The sequence below is a fragment of the Pristiophorus japonicus genome, chromosome 15, assembly GCF_044704955.1.
Source record: "Pristiophorus japonicus isolate sPriJap1 chromosome 15, sPriJap1.hap1, whole genome shotgun sequence".
In the NCBI taxonomy this organism is placed as follows: Eukaryota; Metazoa; Chordata; class Chondrichthyes; family Pristiophoridae; genus Pristiophorus; species Pristiophorus japonicus.
In genome coordinates, this window is record NC_091991.1 from 81039191 (window position 1) to 81058490 (window position 19300).

The 19300-nt window shown below is 46.6% G+C and overlaps 1 protein-coding gene across 1 annotated transcript in view; it reads right to left on the reverse strand.

Annotated features, from left to right (window-relative positions):
• The window catches only part of cntn1b (contactin 1b), a 1027096-nt gene that overhangs the window by 559897 nt on the left and 447899 nt on the right, over positions 1–19300 (reverse strand). The window contains exon 8 of the mRNA XM_070900643.1: positions 7–213. Coding sequence (XP_070756744.1) covers positions 7–213 — 207 coding nt within the window. The remainder of the gene's footprint in view (positions 1–6; positions 214–19300) is intronic.

Below are 19300 nucleotides of genomic sequence, written 5' to 3' on the forward strand. Positions count from 1 at the left end.
TCTCACCGACTGTTTGAGGGAGGAGAGGAATGTACTTGCTGAAAACGCTTTTGGAAATGGACGGGCTGGTGACGATGCAGGAGTAATTCCCCTCGTCGTTCTCTTCCACTTTCGCAATGTAAAGATTCCCGGTGATCTGGGACACAAAATGGCGCCTGCCGGAGATGATGAACCTGGGAAACTCGTCGAGTAGCCAGCGATAGGTGATGTCGTCTGTGGGGAAAGAAAACAATCCCTGCAGTTAGCCCAGAGCTCGGTGAAGGACCAATGTCCCAGTTGAAGCACTCTGTGCAGCAAACCACTATTTATAAAACAGTTTTAGGAACATCTGTGTGACTGGATGTCAGTATTGGACGAATGGAACACTGCTCCCTTTATACACCCAATGTCAGCATCAGGCAGTGCCGGGTCATGCAAAGCAAGGGTAGGTTCAGGGTCCATTTTCCTGTGCTGCGTTCCTACAATGAGATACATTTACCACCGGCCACCACCTTCAACATTCACTCCCTCCACCACCGGGGACCGTGGCTGCAGTGTGTACCATCTATAAGATGCACTGCAGCAACTCGCCAAGGCTTCTTCGGCAGCACCTCCCAAACCCACGACCTCTACCACCTAGATGGTCCTGGGCAGCAGGTTCATGGGAACACTACCACCTCCACGTTCCCCTCCAAGTCACACACCATCCTGGCTTGGAAATATATCGTCGTTCCTTCATCGTCACGGAGTCAAAATCCTGGAACTCCCTCCCTAACAGCACTGTGGGAGTGCCTTCACCACACGGACTGCAGCGGTTCAAGAAGGCAGCTCATTACCACCTTTGCAAGAACAATTAGGGATGGGCAATAAATGCTGGCTTGCCAGCAACACCCACATCCCAGGAAAAAAAATTTACATTACAAGTGAGGCTTCAGACTCCGCATTTACACTATTTCGAGCAAAATCAATGCATTATGATTTTGCCAAAAGTAGTGATTAGAAGAAATCTTCCCATTAAAAAGAAAGGTTTGCACTTATAGGGCCTTTCACACCTCATGATGTCCCAAAGTGCTTTACAGCCAATGAAGTAATTTTTGAAAGTAACCACTATTGCAGTTGAAACATAGAAATTTACAGCGCCGAAGGAGGCCATTTCGGCACATCGTGTCCACTCTGGCTGACAAAGAGCCGCATGGCCCTCGGTCAGCAGTCCTGAAGGTTACATATAAACCTACGAACAATGCAGGAACTGTGGCAGCCAATTTGTGTGCAGCAAGATCCCACAAACAGCAATGGGGGAAATGACCAGATATTCTGTTTTCGTGATGCTCTTCGTGAATATAGTGCTGTAGGATCTTTTACGTTCACCTGAGAGGATAGAAGGGGCCTCGATTTAACGTCTCATCAGAAGAATGATACCTCCTACAGTGCAGCACTCCCTCAGCACTACACTGGATTTTGTGCTCAAGTCCCTGGCATGTGTCTTGAACCCACAACCTTCTGACTCTGAGACGAGAGTGCTACCACTGAACCACAGCTGATATCTTACAATGTCAGTGACACCAGGGGAGGGCTTGATTCCAATGATGTGGATCCCAATCTAAGAGGAGTACCCACGTTTGCATGTGTGCAGCAGTTTCACTCATGAGGACCGGAATCCTCGTGACGGGTGAGTGAATCTGCCAATTTATGGCCAATGGCCAGAGTCTCACTACAAACGTGAGATAGGGAAGGTAATCCCATTCGCCATTCCCACCCCCCGACTTGGGAGGCTCCCACTCAGACTCACTTCCCAGGAGAAATATGATCATCTTCTAATTCACCTTGCAGCACAATCCCGTCTAAGATGCGAAATAAGAACAGGAAATACTGATAAACTACAGCAAGTCAGGCAACATCTGGAAGTGAAAAGTCAAAGCTTATGCTCCAGAAATGCCCAGCTCAATCGTTATCCCATCGTTTCCTCTCAGCAACATTTCATTGTGTTTCCTGTCCTCGGTCTAGGCCAGAGGGAGCTGGATGGTCAATGGGACAGATGAGGACAGGAAAGTATCGCTCAGCTTGTAGACGTGGAAATCAGGGATACAGGCTCCACAGAACAGGGGTTAATAGCCAAAACTAGGAACAATTCATTTTAATTGTGTGAAGTGTCACAATCAGTCAAATAACCTTGAGTTTCATTTATTTTCACTATTGAGATGCGAATGCATTTTTGTGATCCACAAAACCAAATTACAAATAAATGAAGTATCAGCCTGGCATGTGATTAATTTATTCTTTCACCTCGCTGCTCAATCAGCAGAGTTAAAACTTCATTGTGTTCAGACAGTCAACAGATTAAGGCTTCAATTATAAAAATACACTGATAATACACCATAAATTACAATTATCTGTAATATATTAGAAGTATTCCAATGAGCACAGACTTCCTATAAGTATGACACTCACTTAAGAACCTAAGAACATAAGAATTAGGAGCAGGAGTAGGTCATTCGGCCCCTCGAGCCTGCTCCGCCATTCAATGAGATCATGGCTGATCTTCTACCTCAACTCCACTTTCCTGCACTGTCCCCATATCCCTTGATTTCCGCAATAGTCAAAAATCTATCGATCTCCGGCCTTAATATACTCAACGACCGAGCCTCCACAGCCCTTTGGGGTAGAGAATTCCAAAGATTCACCAACCTCTGAGTGAAGCTTCTTCTTCTCATCTCAGTCCTAAATGGCTGACCCCTTATTCTGAGACTGTGACCCCTGGTTCTATGCTCCTCCGCCAGAGGAAACATCCTTCCCTGCATCTATCTTGTCAAGTCCTGTAAGAATTTTGTATGTTTTAATGAGAACACCTCTCATTCTTCTACACTCTGGAGAATATAGGCCTAGTCCACTCAATCTCTCCTCATCGGACAATCACCCATCCCAGGAATCAGTCTGGTGAACCTTAGTTGCATTCCCTCTATGGCAAATATATTCTTCCTTCGGTAAGGAGACAAAAACTGTACTGCCTGTCACATTTCAATGTACCCTCTGAGACACCAGGAACAAGGCCATCGGTGATCAGCCGCAATATATTAAACTTTTGTGGATAGTGTGAGCCGCTGTAAACGTCACACTTGCTTCCTACAACATGCCCCATTACATAGGAACATGAGTAGGCAAGTTAGACCCTCGAGCCCCTTCCGCCATTCAATGAGATCATTGCTGATGTGCGAACTAACTCCATATCCCATATTCCTCACCTTTGGTGAACAAAAATCTATTAATCCCAGATTTAAAATTAACAATTGATCTAGCATTAATTGCCCTTTGCGGAAGGGAGTTGCAAACTGAAGGCTGTAGCCTGCCTGTTTAATGTAGCCTCGGGGGAGGGGGCAAATTTGAATGTAAACAGGAAGTTGCATCAAACAGGAAGAGGTATTTTTCTTGGACATTCAAGTTGGCCAACCAGCAGAAATGGTCACGTAATCTCCAAACAAACAGCTAGACAATTAGCTTTTGACCAGGATCAGCTTGTTTGAGGGATAAAACCCATGAGACAAAGAACATTCTCTCTCTTGAGCTTGGAACAGGAACACCGGATGGAGGTTCTGAAGACGGCCGTCGAACACGTGGAAGCAGGACCAGAACCAATGTCCTAGGGGGAGTGTTTGCTAGTGCTGTTGAGGAGGGGTTAAACTAATATGGCAGGGAGATGGGAACCTATGCAGGGAGACAGAGGGAAGTAGAATGGGGGCAGAAGCAGAAGATAGAAAGAAGAAAAATAAAAGTGGAGGGCAGAGAAACCCAAGGCAAAAAGCAAAAAAGGACATATTACAGCAAAATTCTAAAGGGGCAAAGTGTGTTAGAAAGACAAGCCTGAAGGCTCTGTGCCTCAATGCGAGGAGTATTCAGAATAAGGTGGACGAATTAACTGCGCAGATAGCAGTTAATGGATATGATGTAATTGGCATCACGGAGACATGGCTCCAGGGTGACCAAGGCTGGAAACTCAATATCCAGGGGTATTCAACATTCAAGAATGATAGACAGAAAGGAAAAGGAGGTGGGGTGGGGTGGCATTGCTGGTTAAGGAGGAAATTAACACAATAGTAAGGAAGGACATTAGCTTGGATGATGTGAAATCGGTATGGGTGGAGCTACAGAATACCAAAGGGCAGAAAACGCTGGTGGGAGTTGTGTACAGACCACCAAACAGTAGTAGTGAGGTTGGGGACAGCATCAAACAAGAAATTAGGGATGCGTGCAATAAAGGTACAGCAATTATCATGGGTGACTTTAATCTACATATTGATTGGGCTAACCAAACTGATAGCAATGTGGTGGAGGAGGATTTCCTGAAGTGTATTAGGGATGGTTTTCCAGACCAATATGTCGAGGAACCAACTAGAGGGCTGGTCATCCTAGACGGGGTGATGTGTAATGAGAAAGGACTAATTAGCAATCTTGTTCTGCGAGGCCCCTTGGGGAAGAGTGACCATAATATGGTAGAATTCTTTATTAAGATGGAGAGTGACACAGTTAATTCAGAGACTAGGGTCCTGAACTTAAGGAACGATAACTTCGATGGTATGAGACGTGAATTGGCTAGAATAGACTGGCAAATGATACTTAAAGGGTTGACGGTGGATAGGCAATGGCAAACATTTAAAGATCACATGGATGAACTTCAACAATTGTACATCCCTGCCTGGAGTAAAAATCAAACGGGGAAGGTGGCTCAACCGTGGCTAACAAGGGAAATTAAGGATAGTGTTAAATCCAAAGAAGAGGCACATAAATTGGCCAGAAAAAGCAGCAAACCTGAGGACTGGGAGAAATTTAGAATTCAGCAGAAGAGGACAAAGGGGTTAATTAGGGGGGGGGGAATTGAACATGAGAGGAAGCTTACTGGGAACATAAAAACTGACTGCAAAAGCTTCTATAGATATGTGAAGAGAAAGAGATTAGTGAAGACAAACGTAGGTCCCTTGCAGTCAGATTCAGGTGAATTTATAATGGGGAACAAAGAAATGGCGGACCAGTTAAACAAATACTTTGGTTCTGTCTTCACGAAGGAAGACACAAATAACCTTCCGGAAATACTAGGGCACCGAGGGTCTAGTGAGAACTGAAGGAAATCCTTATTAGGTGGGAAATTGTGTTAGGGAAATTGATGGGATTGAAGGCTGATAAATCCCCGGGGCCTGATAGTCTGCATCCCAGATTATTAAGGAAGTAGCCCTAGAAATAGTGGATGCATTGGTGATCATTTTCCAACAATCTATCGACTCTGGATCAGTTGCTATGGACTGGAAGGTAGCTAATGTAACATCACTTTTTAAGAAAGGAGGGAGAGAGAAAACGGGTAATTATAGAGCGGTTAGCCTGACATCAGTAGTGGGGTAAATGTTGGAATCAATTATTAAAGATGAAAGAGCAGCGCATTTGGAAATTAGTGACAGGATCGGTCCAAGTCAGCATGGATTTATGAAAGGGAAATCATGCTTGACAAATCTTCTAGAATTTTTTGAGGATGTAACTGGACTTTCAAAAGGTTTTTGACAAGGTCCTACACAAGAGATTGGTGTGCAAAATTAAAGCAAATGATATTGGAGGTATACTGACATGGATAGAGTACTGGTTGGCAGACAGGAAGCATTGAGTCGGGATAAACGCATCCTTTTCAGAATGGCAGGCAGTGCTGGGACCCCAGCTATTTACAATATACATTAATGATTTAGATGAAGGAATTGAGTGTAATATCTCCAAGTTTTCAGATGACACTAAGCTGGGTGGCGGTGTGAGCTGTGAGGAGGACACTAAGAGGCTGCAGGTTGATTGGACAAGTTAGGTGAGTGGGCAAACACATGGCAGATGCAGTATAATGTAGATAAATGTGAGGTTATTCACTTTGGTGGCAAAAACACGAAGGCAGAATATTATCTAAATGGTGGCAGATTAGGAAAAGGGGAGGTGCAACGAGACCTGGGTGTCATGGTACATCAGTCATTGAAAGTTGGCATGCAGGTGCAGCAGGCGGTGAAGAAGGCAAATGGTATGTTGGCCTTCATAGCTAGGGGATTTGAGTATAGGAGCAGGGAGGTCTTACTGCAGTTGTACAGGGCCAATCATGGGCGTTGCGAAGCGATTATGTGGCCCCATATGACACGACCCAGCTAAAAGGAATGGTTCAAGAAGTACCATAGCTGGGGTTAAGGGGCGAGAGGATTCATGTGATTAAAGTGGTGCAGAGAAAGGTTGTGAAACAGGATGGGCAGAAGGACCATACGGAATCCAAAAGGAACTTCAAAGGATTTGGGTATAAGTTAGTGATTCAGCAAAGAATTGTGTTTGCTGTATCTTCAGGGCCCGGAAACGTGGTACACTGGCTATTTAAAAGACGGAAAAAAAAGCAGATGTTTGTAAAGTGGAAGAATTTTCTTTGTTTGAAAATCTGTCTTCCAAAGAAAGTTTGTTCTGTTTGTTTAAACTCCACCCATTTTTTTTCCAAAATTGTTGTGTAGAATGTGGAGAGGCACCTTTTGTGCTGGGAGAGAGAAGGGTCGAAGTTAGTTGCTATGGTGACTGCTTTAAAAAAAAAAGCAGGAAGGAATTTTAAAAAGAGATGTTCGGTGAGAATCCAAACCATGAAGTGTAGGCATCTAGCAAAGGAAAGTGCTAAAACTACGGGAGGCAACAGATTATGGTGCAGATTATAAAACAAACATTAAATGATAGGACACTGAAAAGTGTAGAGGGACAAAGGGCCCTTGGAGTGCAGGTCCACAGATCCCTGAAGGTAGCAGGCCAGGTAGATAAGGTGGTTAAGAAGGCATATGGAATACTTGCCTTTATTAGTCAAGGCATGGAATACAGGAGCAGGAACATCATGCTTGAACTGTATAAAATTCTAGTTGGGTCATGGCTGGAGTGCTGCGTGAGATTCTGGTCATCACATTGCAGGAAATATGTGATTGCACCGGAGGGGGTGCAGAGGAGATTTACTCGAGTATTGCCTGGACTGGAGAATTTTGGCTTTGTGGAAAGATTAGAGATGCTGGGTCTCTATTCTTTGGAACAGATGAGGCTGAGAGGAGACCTTATTAAGGCATATAAATTTATGATGGACCTGGATAGAGTGATAGGAAGATCCTGTTTCCCTCGGCGGAAGGGTCAACCACCATGGGGCATAGGTTTAAAGTAGTTGTGGGGAGGTTTAGAGGAGATTTCTTCATTTAGAGGATGGTGGGGGTCTAGAACTCACTACCTGAAAGGGTGGTAGAGGCAGAAACCCTCACCACATTTAAAAATACTTGGATATGCACTTGGAGTGTAAAGAGATCAGAAATTGAAAAGGGTTTAAGGAATAATGGATAAATAGTTATGACTGAATCAAAAGGAGAAAAGGGAAGAAATCCTACAAAACTTCTGCCATCCTTTGTGTGTAGAAGTGTTTCCTAATTTCAGTCCTGAAAGGTCTGGCTCTAATCTTTAGACCATGCCTCCAGTCCAAGACTCCCCAACCAGCAGCTATAGTTTCTCCCTAGTTACCCTTGATATCTTGATAACTTCGATCAAATAACCCCTTCACCTTTTAAATTCCAGGGAATACAACCCTAGTTTCTGTAAACTCTCATAATTTAATTCTCGGAGTCCAGGTATAATTCTGGTAAACCTACGCTGCACTCCCCCCAAGGCCAATATATCCTTGCTGAGGTGTGGTCCCTGAGTATTCCAGGTATGGTCTAACCAGGGCTTTGCACAGCTTGAGGATAACTTCTGCACCCTTGTATTCTAGTCCTCCAGATATAAAGGACAGCATTCCATTAGCCTTTTTTTCTTTTCCTTTGTACCTGTTCATGACATTTTAATGATCTACGTACCTGGACCCCCCCTCAAGCCTCTTTGGACCTCCACTGGTTATAACTTTTCACCATGTAGAAAGCACCCTGTTCTATCTTTTACACATTGTTGATCACTGTATCCACAATGATCATGAGCAGTACCAAATGCACATCTGCTAGTACCATAAATAAACTGTGGGGGGTGGGGGGGGAGAAAGTATTTCCTCTTTGCTTTATCTTCAACTCCTTTAACTCCCAAAGTAAGTTTTACATTTGTCAAGCACTTCAAAATTCAGGAATCCTGATCCTAATTCAGGTCAGCAGGACAGGACCGAAATTCACCCACATAAACCAGGGCAGTTGAGAAGTTCGAGCATAGGGTATTAGATGCATTCTGCAGTGAGATGGGCGGGCCATCGAGTAGCAACTGGTTTGTTCACGCCAGGATATGCAAGTTGGGAATGATTATTTTGGGTTTCTCTGTTGGGGAGGGGTAGTGCTGTCCACCTCTGTCAATTCTATTTTTATTTCGAATTACACTAATTATCAGCTAATGGGGCTTTTTGAAGAAAACTAGGAAGGATCCTACATTAAGGCTAAGTAACAGAATCCCTGGGTAATGAACAACAGAGGCAACTTCTTGATAGAGAATCTAGGTTTAGTTCAATGAGAAGCAACTACTTTGGGGAAGCCTGTAAGGGGAAATTATGCCCCTCCTTATCTTTGTTATCTCCTTCAGCCTCACAACCCCTGAGATGTCTGTGCTCTCTAATTCTGCCCTCTTGAGCATCCCTGATTATAACTGCTCAATCATCGGTGGCTGTGCCTTCAGCTACCTGGGCCCTAAGCTCTGGAACTCCCTCCCTAAACCTCTCCTTCCTTCTTTAAGACGCTCCTTAAAACCTACCTCTTCGACTAAGCTTTTGGTCATTTGCCTTAATTTCTTCTAATGTGGCTCAGTGCCAAATATATTTGTTTTGTTTTGTAACGTTACTACGTTAAAGGCTGTTGCTACGGAAGCAACAGCAATCAGGAAAAGGAAGAAAGCCCACACACTAATCCAGCCAGAGTATGAACAAGAGACCAGTGAGAGGTAATATTCACAGAGATGAGTTGGAGGTTTAGAAAAGGCAAAGGAATAGATGGGGCCATTGTGCGAGAGTGTAGAACGGTGATAGTGTGTTGGCAGCTCATTTTACATCGCTTCCCATTCCTTAACTGCAATAGAAATAAAAATGGGGAGCGATGTGAAGTGGGCAGCCCACTGGCGATCACCCGTTTTACACTACCTAAGCTGTCGTACTTGGCGGTCAACATTCAGTCCCGTTGCTTTTGAGGCAGTGACACCGGCTGAGTGCTGATTTTAACGCCAGGCGGTGGGAGTCGCCTCAAACTGCAAAATTCAGTTTTTACGCCCAAAGATGAGAGAGCAGTGCTAAAAGTGGCATTGCATACTCATCCTCGGGCACCAACAGGGCGGCAGCTCAGGAGGCCGACCCAATTTTCCGATGGTAGGCCGGCAAGCAAGTTTTTAAAAAAAAAACACTTACCTTGATCCCTGGACCCGACCGTCCCGGGACCCCCGATATCCCATCTTTCCCAGGCTGTACGGACGCCTGCCGGTAATTTCGGAGCATCGGCAGCAAGGGGTCGTTGCATGCTCGATGACGTCACCACATAAGAACATAAGAAATAGGAGCAGGAGTCGGCCATTTTGCCCCTCGAGCCTGCCCCGCCATCAATAAGATCATGGCTGATCTGATCATGGGCTCAGCTCCACTTCGCTGCTCGCTCCCCATAACCCTTGACTCTCTTATCGCTCAAAAATCTGTCTATCTCCGCCTTAAATATATTCAATGACCCAGCCTCCACAGCTCTCCGGGGCAGAGAATTCCAACACCAACCGAATTTCGACTCCTTGCTGTCTCATTCATCGCCTATTAAGCACTTGCAGTCAAGCCCCAACTCTGGATCCTTGGGATTTTGCAGAAACATTAACGCATCACCCCATGTCCAAGTAGATTTAATATTCTCTGACTATCTGCTGAAGGCCCAGTTTGTGGGGATCTGCATTTACAGGAACATCGCGTGTTTTCCAGCCGCACGCACTTGGACATTTTGAGTAGATTTGATAAAATATTGATACAATCGTCCAGATCAAATATTATTCATCAATCCACAGATATGGTGAAGAGATGTGAAATCCCTTGGATGGTTCCAGAAATCTGAGGTTGCTTCCCACGTAGTGACTGTTAACAGCCACAAGGTGGTGAGAGATAAGCATTGTACAAAAATGTTTCTCATCGATACAATCGACTCAAATAACAACAACAACTTGTATTTATATAGCACCTTTAATGTAGTGAAACGTCCCCAGGTGCTTCACAGGAGTGTTATGCGACAAAAATTTGACACCGATCCGCATACATAGAAATTAGGGCAGTTAAAGCCCTTCAGGGAGTTAGCTTAAGATGGTTCCATTCCACTTCCAGCAGGTTTGATGGAGGTGTTGGTGTCTTTATTTACAACATATGGAATAGCAGCTGTAAAGTGTTCATTTGAAATGCAGCTTCCGATCTCTCATTCATTGACAGAACCAAAGAGTTTAAACAGGGAAGCTGCACTCATTCACTTAGTGCTTACACAGTATGTGAGGATGAGGGGGGTAGGAGAGCCCGTGGGACTGTGGCCCCTGACGTTTAACAATCTCCGTTATAGGTTAGTTGGTCAGGGGAGATAATCTGCCAGCAGCAGGGAAGGGAGAGTGTTATTCTCTCCGAGGGGACCGAGGATGGAGGACATCAAAAGAAAAATATGACATCTACAAGCAAACAAAAGAGGGATTTCAGTTGGTTGAGTGCCAGAGATTCAGAGTTTGATTGCCAGCCAGCTTCATGCAGCCTTTCATCTTTGTGACGTTAATAAAATGAGTGCCATAAAACAGGAGCCTGCAGGGTCGGAGCAGCGGATGGCACACTGTTGCTGGATCTCTTGACCGTTGGGTGATAAAATGGGTACCAGTTCTGTGCTGTGCATAATGGAGACTGGCCTCCACAACTACTCTCTCTCTCTCCTGCTCGTCCCCTCCCTCTCTATCTGAGTTGCTCTCTCTCTCCTGCTCTTCCCCCTCCCTCTCTATCCCTCTCGTGTACAATAAGGTAAGCTGATTCCTTCCTCTCCAATAATATCTTAATGTAATGAACATGTTGTGTATCTGTAAAGCATGCACTCCCATGTTCCGCCACCAGGGAGCGCATCCCCTGAAATCCCAAGGGATCCCAGCATCCCTTGGGAGCACTGTATATAATCTAGCCCCTAAGGCCTGTTCCTCACTCTGGAGTGTCTTGATAAAGACTGAGATCACTGTTACTTTAAACTCTCTGTGTGCAGCCTCATCTGTGTTAGGAACACAATAACTGGTGACGAGAATACGAATCCAAAGCAAAGATGCAACAAACTGTGGGCATCCTGGAGAAGTTCTCGGAGGGTGAGGACTGGGAAGCCTATGTCGAACGGCTAGACCAGTACTTTGTAGTCAGCGAACTGGACAGAGAAGGAAGCGCTGCAAAAAGGAGAGCGGTCCTCCTCACGGTCTGTGGAGCACAGACCTACAGCCTCATGAAGAATCTTCTGGCTCCGGTGAAACCCACAGATAAGTTGTATGAGGAGCTGTGCACACTGGTTTGGGAGCATCTTAACCCGAGGGAGAGCGTGCTGATGGCGAGGTATCGGTTCTACACGTACCAGCGATCTGAAGGTCAGGAAGTGGCGAGCTACGTCGCTGAGCTAAGGCGACTTGCAGGACAATGTGAGTTTGATGGCTACCTGGAGCAGCTGCTCAGAGACTTTTTTATACTGGATATTGGCCACAAGACCATCCTACGAAAACTTTTGACTGTAGAGACACCGACCCTCAGTAAGGCCATTGCGATAGCACAGGCATTTATGTCCACCAGTGATAACACCAAACAAATCTCTCAGCACACAAGTGCTAGCAATGTTCATAAATTAATTGGAACTGTGTTTGCGAGCAGAAATGTACAGGACAGAAACCATGAGTCTGCAACTGCCAGCAGGCCTCGGGTGACCCAGATGACTCAGTCCGTAACAAAGGATGAATGCAAGGCAATTCACACCTTGTTGGCGTTGTGGAGGCTTCCATTCAGCCTATTCATGCCACTTCAAAGGGTATGTTTGCAAGAGCTGTGGAACAATGGGGCACCTCCAACGAGCTTGCAGACAAGCTGCAAGCTCTACAAAACCTACTAACCACCACATGGCAGAGGAAGATCGGTCCATGGTGGATCAAAGCAATTTCAAGCCTCAGAGAGAGGAGGCAGATGTTGAAGTACATGGGGTGCACACATTTTCGATGAAATTTCCACCTATAATGCTAAATGTAAAATTGAATGGCTTACCCGTAGCCATGGAACTGGACACTGGCGCTAGCCAATCCATCATGAGTAAAAAGATGTTTGAGAGACTGTGGTGCAACAAGGCACTCAAACCAGCCCTGAGCCCCAACCACACAAAACGGAAAACGTACACCAAAGAGCTCATCACTGTCTTGGGCAACGCCATGGTCAAGGTCACCTACGAGGGCACAGTGCACGAACTGCCACTCTGGATTGTCCCGGGCGATGGCGCCACACTGCTTGGAAGGAGCTGGCTGGGCAAAATCCGCTGGAACTGGGATGACATCCGAGCACTATCACATGTCGATGAGGCCTCATGTACCCAGGTTCTTAACAAATTTCCTTCCTGTTTTGAGCCTGGCATTGGAAACTTTTCCGGGGCGAAGGTGCGGATCCACTTGGTCCCAGAGGCACGATCCATTCACCACAAGGCGCGAGCCATACCTCACATGATGAGGGAGAGAGTGGAAATTGAACTGGACAGGCTGCAACTCAAGGGCATCATCTCCCCAGTGAAATTCAGCGAGTGGGCCAGCCCGATTGTTCCAGTACTCAAAAGTGATGGCACAGTCAGGATTTGCGGCGATTATAAAGTAACTATTAATCGTTTCTCGCTACAGGACCAATAGCCACTATCTAAGGCAGATGACCTATTTGCGATGCTGGCAGGAGGCAAGACGTTCACCAAGCTTGACCTGACTTCGGCCTACATAACGCAGGAGCTGGAGGAGTCTTCGAAGGGCCTCAGCTGCATCAACACGCACAAGAGACTGTTCATCTACAACAGATGCCCGTTTGGAATTCGGTCGGCTGCAGCGAGCTTCCAGAGAAACATGGAGAGCCTACTCAAGTCGGTACCACGCGCAGTGGATTTTCAGGACGACATATTGGTCAGGGGTCGGGACACCGTCGAGCACCTACAAAACGTGGAGGAGGTCCTCCAGTGACTGGATCGTGTAGGGCTGCGGCTGAAGAGGTCGAAATGTGTCTTCATGGCAACAGAAGTGGAGTTTTTGGGGAGAAAGATCACGGCGGACGGCATTCGGCCCACAGACGCCAAGACAGGCGCTATCAGGAATGCGCCCAGGCCACAGAATGTCATGGAGCTGCGGTCGTTCCTGGGACTCCTCAACTATTTTGGTAACTTCCTACCGGGGTTAAGCACCCTCTTAGATCTCCTACATGTGTTATTGTGTGAAGGTGAGAACTGGGTATGGGGAAAAAACCAAGTAATTGCTTTTGAGAAAGCCAGAAACATTTTATGCTCCAATAAGCTGCTTGTATTGTATAACCCGTGTCGAAGACTTGTGCTAGCATGTGATGTGTCATCGTACGGAGTCAGGTGTGTATTACAACAAGCCAACGTTGTGGGGAAGTTGCAACCTGTCGCCTATGGCTCCAGGAGCTTGTCTAAGGCCGAGAGGTCCAACAGCATTGATTGAGAAAGAGACATTAGCGTGTGTGTTCAGGGTGAAGAAAATGTATCAGTACCTGTTTGGCCTCAAATTTGAGCTGGAAACCGATCACAAGCCCCTCATATCCCTGTTCGCTGAAAACAAGGGGATAAATACTAATGCCTCAGCCCGCATACAAAGGTGGGTACTCGTGCTATCAGCATATAACTATACCTTCACGCCCAACAGCCCAGCAAGGCCAGGTTCACCCAACAGCCCTGCAGGGCCAACAACATGCCAGCCCGAGGGCACAGCCAACACACCAGAACAGACATTTGTACCGAGGCGGTCCAGCAGGGAAAGAAAGGCTCCCGACCGCCTCACCTTGTAAATAGTTTTCACTTTGACTTTGGGGGGGGGGGGGAGTGATGTTGTGTATCTGTAAAGCATGCAGTACCCATGTTCTGCCACCATGGAGCGCATCCCCTGAAGTCCCAAGGGATCCCAGCATCCCTTGGGAGCACTGTATATAAGCCGGCCCCTAAGGCCTGTTCCTCACTCTGGAGTGTCTTGATAAAGACTGAGGTCACTGTTACTTTAACCTCTCTGTGTGCAGTCTCATCTGTTTTAAGAACTCAAAACAACAGAGCCCAGAATTCGAAATACTGGTTTGCAAACACCTCAAACACGATCTAAATAAATCCCTGAAGTATTTATTTGTCTCTGTCCATTTTGTTCAGTGATTGTCCCACCACGTTCTTCAGCTGAGAAGCCAAGCAGACACCTTACCCCATTCCCAATGTCATTCTGTAGCAGGACCGAAGCACCAGAAATGTGTTTTAACAGATTCAATTGATATGCAACAATATCTCCAAGTCGCATTAACACAAAAGCAAAATACTCCGGATGCTGGAAATCAGAAACAGTAAATACTGGAAATACTCAGCAGGCCAGGCAGCGTCTGTTGGAGAGAGAAAAAGTTACATCTCCAACTTTATCCAGTTCTGACGAAAGGTCTTTGACCTTAAAGATTACTCTGTTTCTCTCTTCACAGACGCTGCCTTACCTGCTGAGTATTTCCAGCATTTTCTGTATTTATCGCATCGGGTCGCACATTGGTTCAGCACAGAGTAGGTCCAATTTTAACTCTGGTCCAGTGTAAAGTGGGTGGGTTAGAGATGCAAGTTATAAACACACCCGCTACTCCAGATATCCCCGAACCTTATTTGAATCCCGCTGGCCGACTTCTCACACGTTCTGAGTGGGAAGTGGTGAAAATTTTTGCCAACACCAGGTGGCTGGTGGGATTGGCTGCTGGGTTCGTCCCACAGGGTCTCGCGATCGGGATGGGGAGGCAGAGGGAGTGGCAAGTCCACTTATTTACAAAAGGATATACTTGCATTGGAGGTTGTTCAGAGAAGGTTCACTAGGTTGATTCTGGGGATGAGGGGGGTGACTTATGAGGATAGGTTGAGTAGGTTGGGCCTATACACATTGGAGTTCAGAAGAATGAGAGGTGATCTTATCGAAACATATAAGATAATGAAGAGGCTCGACAAGGTGGATACAGAGAGGATATTTCTACTTATAGGCGAAACTCAAACTAGGGGACATAGTCTCAGAATAAGGGGCCGCCCATTTAAAACTGAGATGAGGAGGAATTTCTTCTCTCAGAGGGTTGTAAATCTATGGAATTCTCTGCCCCAGAGAGCTGTGGAGGCTGGGTCATTGAATATATTTAAGGTGGAGATAGACAGATTTTTGAGCGATAAGGAAGTAAAGGGTTATGGGGAGCAGGAAGGGAAGTGGAGCTGAGTCCATGATCAGATCAGCCATGATCGTATTAAAGGGCGAAGCAGGCTCGAGGGGCCAGGTGGCCTACTCCTGCTCCTATTTCTTATCTTCATGTGTTCATCCCAAGGGAGGCCCGAGCTTTCCTTGTGGGAGTCCTGTTCCTCCAGGCTGTTCCTTCAGGCTCCACAGGGAAAGTAAAAAAAAAAACGCCTTACCCGTCTGAACCTCTGCTGGCCCTGGATTCTCTTCCCTGCCGACTGAGGAATCCCATTCAGACCCCGGAGATAAAGTGGCAGCGAGGTCCCAATGATGTCATCGGGACCCGACATACATGTGTCAGAAAGGACCCCGTCAGCTTCGGGTGTGTGTCCCTGCCTCCTGCTTTGTTGAACAGGTTGGGAATGGGTAGCTCCCGGGATATTTTTACTGTCCCCCTGCTCTGTCTCATGAGGTGTCGTCAATTTAAAATGATGATGGAGAGTGTGAGGAAGGGTAGAGGCATGTCTTAATGCAAAGGATATTGAAAGCGTGGAAAGTCTTTCCACAGGAAGCATCTGAGGCAGAGATCAATGCAACAACATCAACTTGCATTTAAATAGCACCTTTAATGTAGTAAAACGTCCCAAGACGCATCACAAGAGTATTATAAAGACAAAACAATGGACACAAAGCCACATAAGGAGATACTAGTGCAGATCAAACAGGTAGGTTTTAAGGGGCAATTTAAAGGAGGAAAGAGAGACGGAGAGGTTTAGGGAGGGAATTCCAAAGCTTGGGGCCTAGGCAACAGAAGGCATGGCCACCGATGATTAAGCGATTATAATCAGGGATGCTCAAGCGGACAGAATTAGAAGAGCACAGATATGTCGGGGAGGTGTGGGGTTGGAGGAGATTACAGAAGTAGGGAGGGGTGAGCCCATGGAGGGAGTTTGAAAATAAGGATGTGAATTTTGAAATCTAGGCATTGTTTAACCGGAAGCCAATGTAGGTCAGCGAGCACAGGGGTGATGGATGAGCGGGACTTGGTGCGAGTTAGAACACGGGCAGCCGAGTTTTGGATCACCTCTAGTTTACGTAGGGTAGAACGTGGGAGGCCAGCCAGGCGTGCGTTGGCATAGTCAAGTCTAGAGGTAACAAAAGTATGGATAAGGGTTTCAGCAGCAGATGAGCTGAGGCAAGGACGGAGACAGGCGATGTTATGGAGGTGGAAATAGGCGGTCTTAGTTATGCTGCGTTTATGTGGTCGGAAGCTCATTTCAGTGTGGTTCCGTCTCAGACAGATCTTAGGGAGAGGGATTGAGTCAGTGGCTAGGGAATGGAGTTTGTGGCGTGGACCGAAGACAACGGCTTCGGTCTTCCCAATGCATTTTTAAGGGAAAATTGGATGAATATTTGAAGCTCAGGAAGATACGGAGCTGTGGGAGAATGTGGGTAATTGGTGTCAGTGTAGATTGTTCCAAGAAAGGTGCGATGGGCTATATATCTTCTCCTGAGTTGTAAAGTGTGTGACTTCTAAGGGCAGGAGGCTGCCTGGAACCCAGCACTAAGTGTTTGGTGTGGGAAATGGAAACGTGACACTGGGGCAGAGGAGCATTAGATTTCGGGCATTTCTGCTTTGTTCTTGTGTACATGACAAACTGTCACCAAGAAGGGGGTTTTGGTCAATCGGAGAACGAGGCGGGAATTCTCCTCGTTGGGGTGTAGTTGGAAGTGGCGGGACTTCTGCTCTTCCCCCTCCAAACCCAATCTATTTCCCTAGTCCAGGGTTCCTCCTATATGCATGGTGGGCTTCTGGCAGGATTCACGCTGCCAATTGTGGGAAGGGAGAATATCACAGCCGCTACAGCACCAAGGAAGCTGCCGAGAGACTTCAAATGGGGCCAAAGCACCGAGGTCCCAAAGGGGGCCTAGGCCAAGACTGGGGACTTCAGCCAAGTGTTTGGGGCCCTGACTGGCGGGACAGGGGAGGAGGTCAGTATGAAGTTCACTCTCTCCACGGGTAGAGCTCCAAGCCGCTCCTGCCATTTCCCGGGGCTTACCGCTACCATATGCATGGCGACAAATTGGGGCGCGGGGAAATGGGAGGGAAATCCTGCCAGGACATGGGCCCCGCCTCCCCAGCGGCCATTGTCATCAGCGGGTGGGCAGGGAAGGAGTGGCCAGCAGTAGCCCCAGTGAGGGCAAGGTGGGGAATTCCTGTCAAGCGGTGAGACACCAGGAGGCCTCACAGCCTAAATTTTATCTCATTCTCCGCCACGATGAACAAGATTGCGGAGAAATCTTGAGTTGGGAGTGGCTTAGCCAGTCACGCCATGTGCCCAAGTCTCCCATGACCCAAAACCATCATCCTTATGTGTGTCATGTATGAGTTAGCAAACCCAGGGTCAACAGTTGACCACCGAGCACAAAGTATTGCTCACTGGAGATTACAAGTGATGCCCACCATCGTCTCCTGTCCGATCCGAAAGATGTAAAACAGGAAGGTGTCCGACCAAATAGTACAGGTTAAAAGTACTTGGTCTGCGTTACTTGAAGGTTAATTAATCCACAGAAGCAGGAAGGCACAGCAAGATCCAAAAACAACGCACTACTTGGGGCGGGGGATGGGGGAATTAATTACGATCAGTCAACATCATATTATCCTCTTTTTAGACCAAGCTTCTTCATCTCATCAGCAGAGATTTTAGACAAACGGTCTAAAACGTTCACGATGAGATGTCCGATGTGGACGAGGCAAATTCCAATTGAGCCACGGAATTCGGATGAATCTTCCGAGACGAAAGATGCGGAGGCAGAGCTATAATCTGTGTCACTGTTGTCTTTGTATCATAGAAAAATTACGACACAGAAGGAGGCCATTTGGCCCATCGTGTCCGCGTCAGTCGAAAAAGAGCTACCCCAGCCTAATCCTACCTTCCAGCACTAGGTCCGTAACCCTGTAGGTTACGGCATTTCAAGTGCACATCCAAGTACTTTGTAAATGTGAAGAGGGTTTCTGCCTCTACCATCCTTTCAGGCCGTGAGTTCCAGACTCCCAGCACCCTCTGGGTGAAGAAATATTTCCTCATCTCCCCTCTAATCCTTCTACCAACTACTTTAAATCTGTATCCCCTGGTTATTGACCCCCTCTGCTAAGGGAAATAGGTCCTTCCTATCTACTCTATCTAGGCCTCTGATAGATTTATACACCTCAATTAAATCTCCCCTCAGCCTTCTCTGTTGCAAGGAAAACAAACCCAGTCTATCCAATCTTCCCTCATAGCTAAAGTTTTCCAATCTGGCAACGTCTTTGTAAATCTCCTCTGCACTATTTCTAGTGCAATCACATCCTTCCTGTAATGTGGTGACCAGAACTTTGACCTAACTAGTGTTGTATACAGTTCTAGCATAACTTCCCAGCTCTTGTATTCTATGCCACTGCTAATAAAGTAAAGCATTCCATATGCCTTTTTAACTACCTTATCAACCTGTCCTGCTACCTTTAAGAATCTGTGGACATATACTCCAAGATTCCTCTGTTCCTCCACACCACTCAGTATCCCCCCATTTATTGTGTATTCCCTTGCCCTGACATACACACACACGCACCCCACACTGCGATATGTGTGTGCACTAGGTCCGTGCAGCAGAGCTGGTCTCTAGTCGTCTTGGACCAAGACCAAGCTCTGTCAAGCCCGTGTGGTGGCTGGTGTGCAACGGCCACCACATGTTAAAAAAATCCATGCACAGGCATCTTCCACCCTTCAACACGTAGTTCAGGACCTGGAATATTAGGTCCTTCATTGAAACACCTATGAACTCATCCTTTTTTGGCATGGAAGCAAGTCACCCTCGATTCGAGGGACTGCCTATGAAGATGATGATGATGATACCCCACACACACACACACACACAC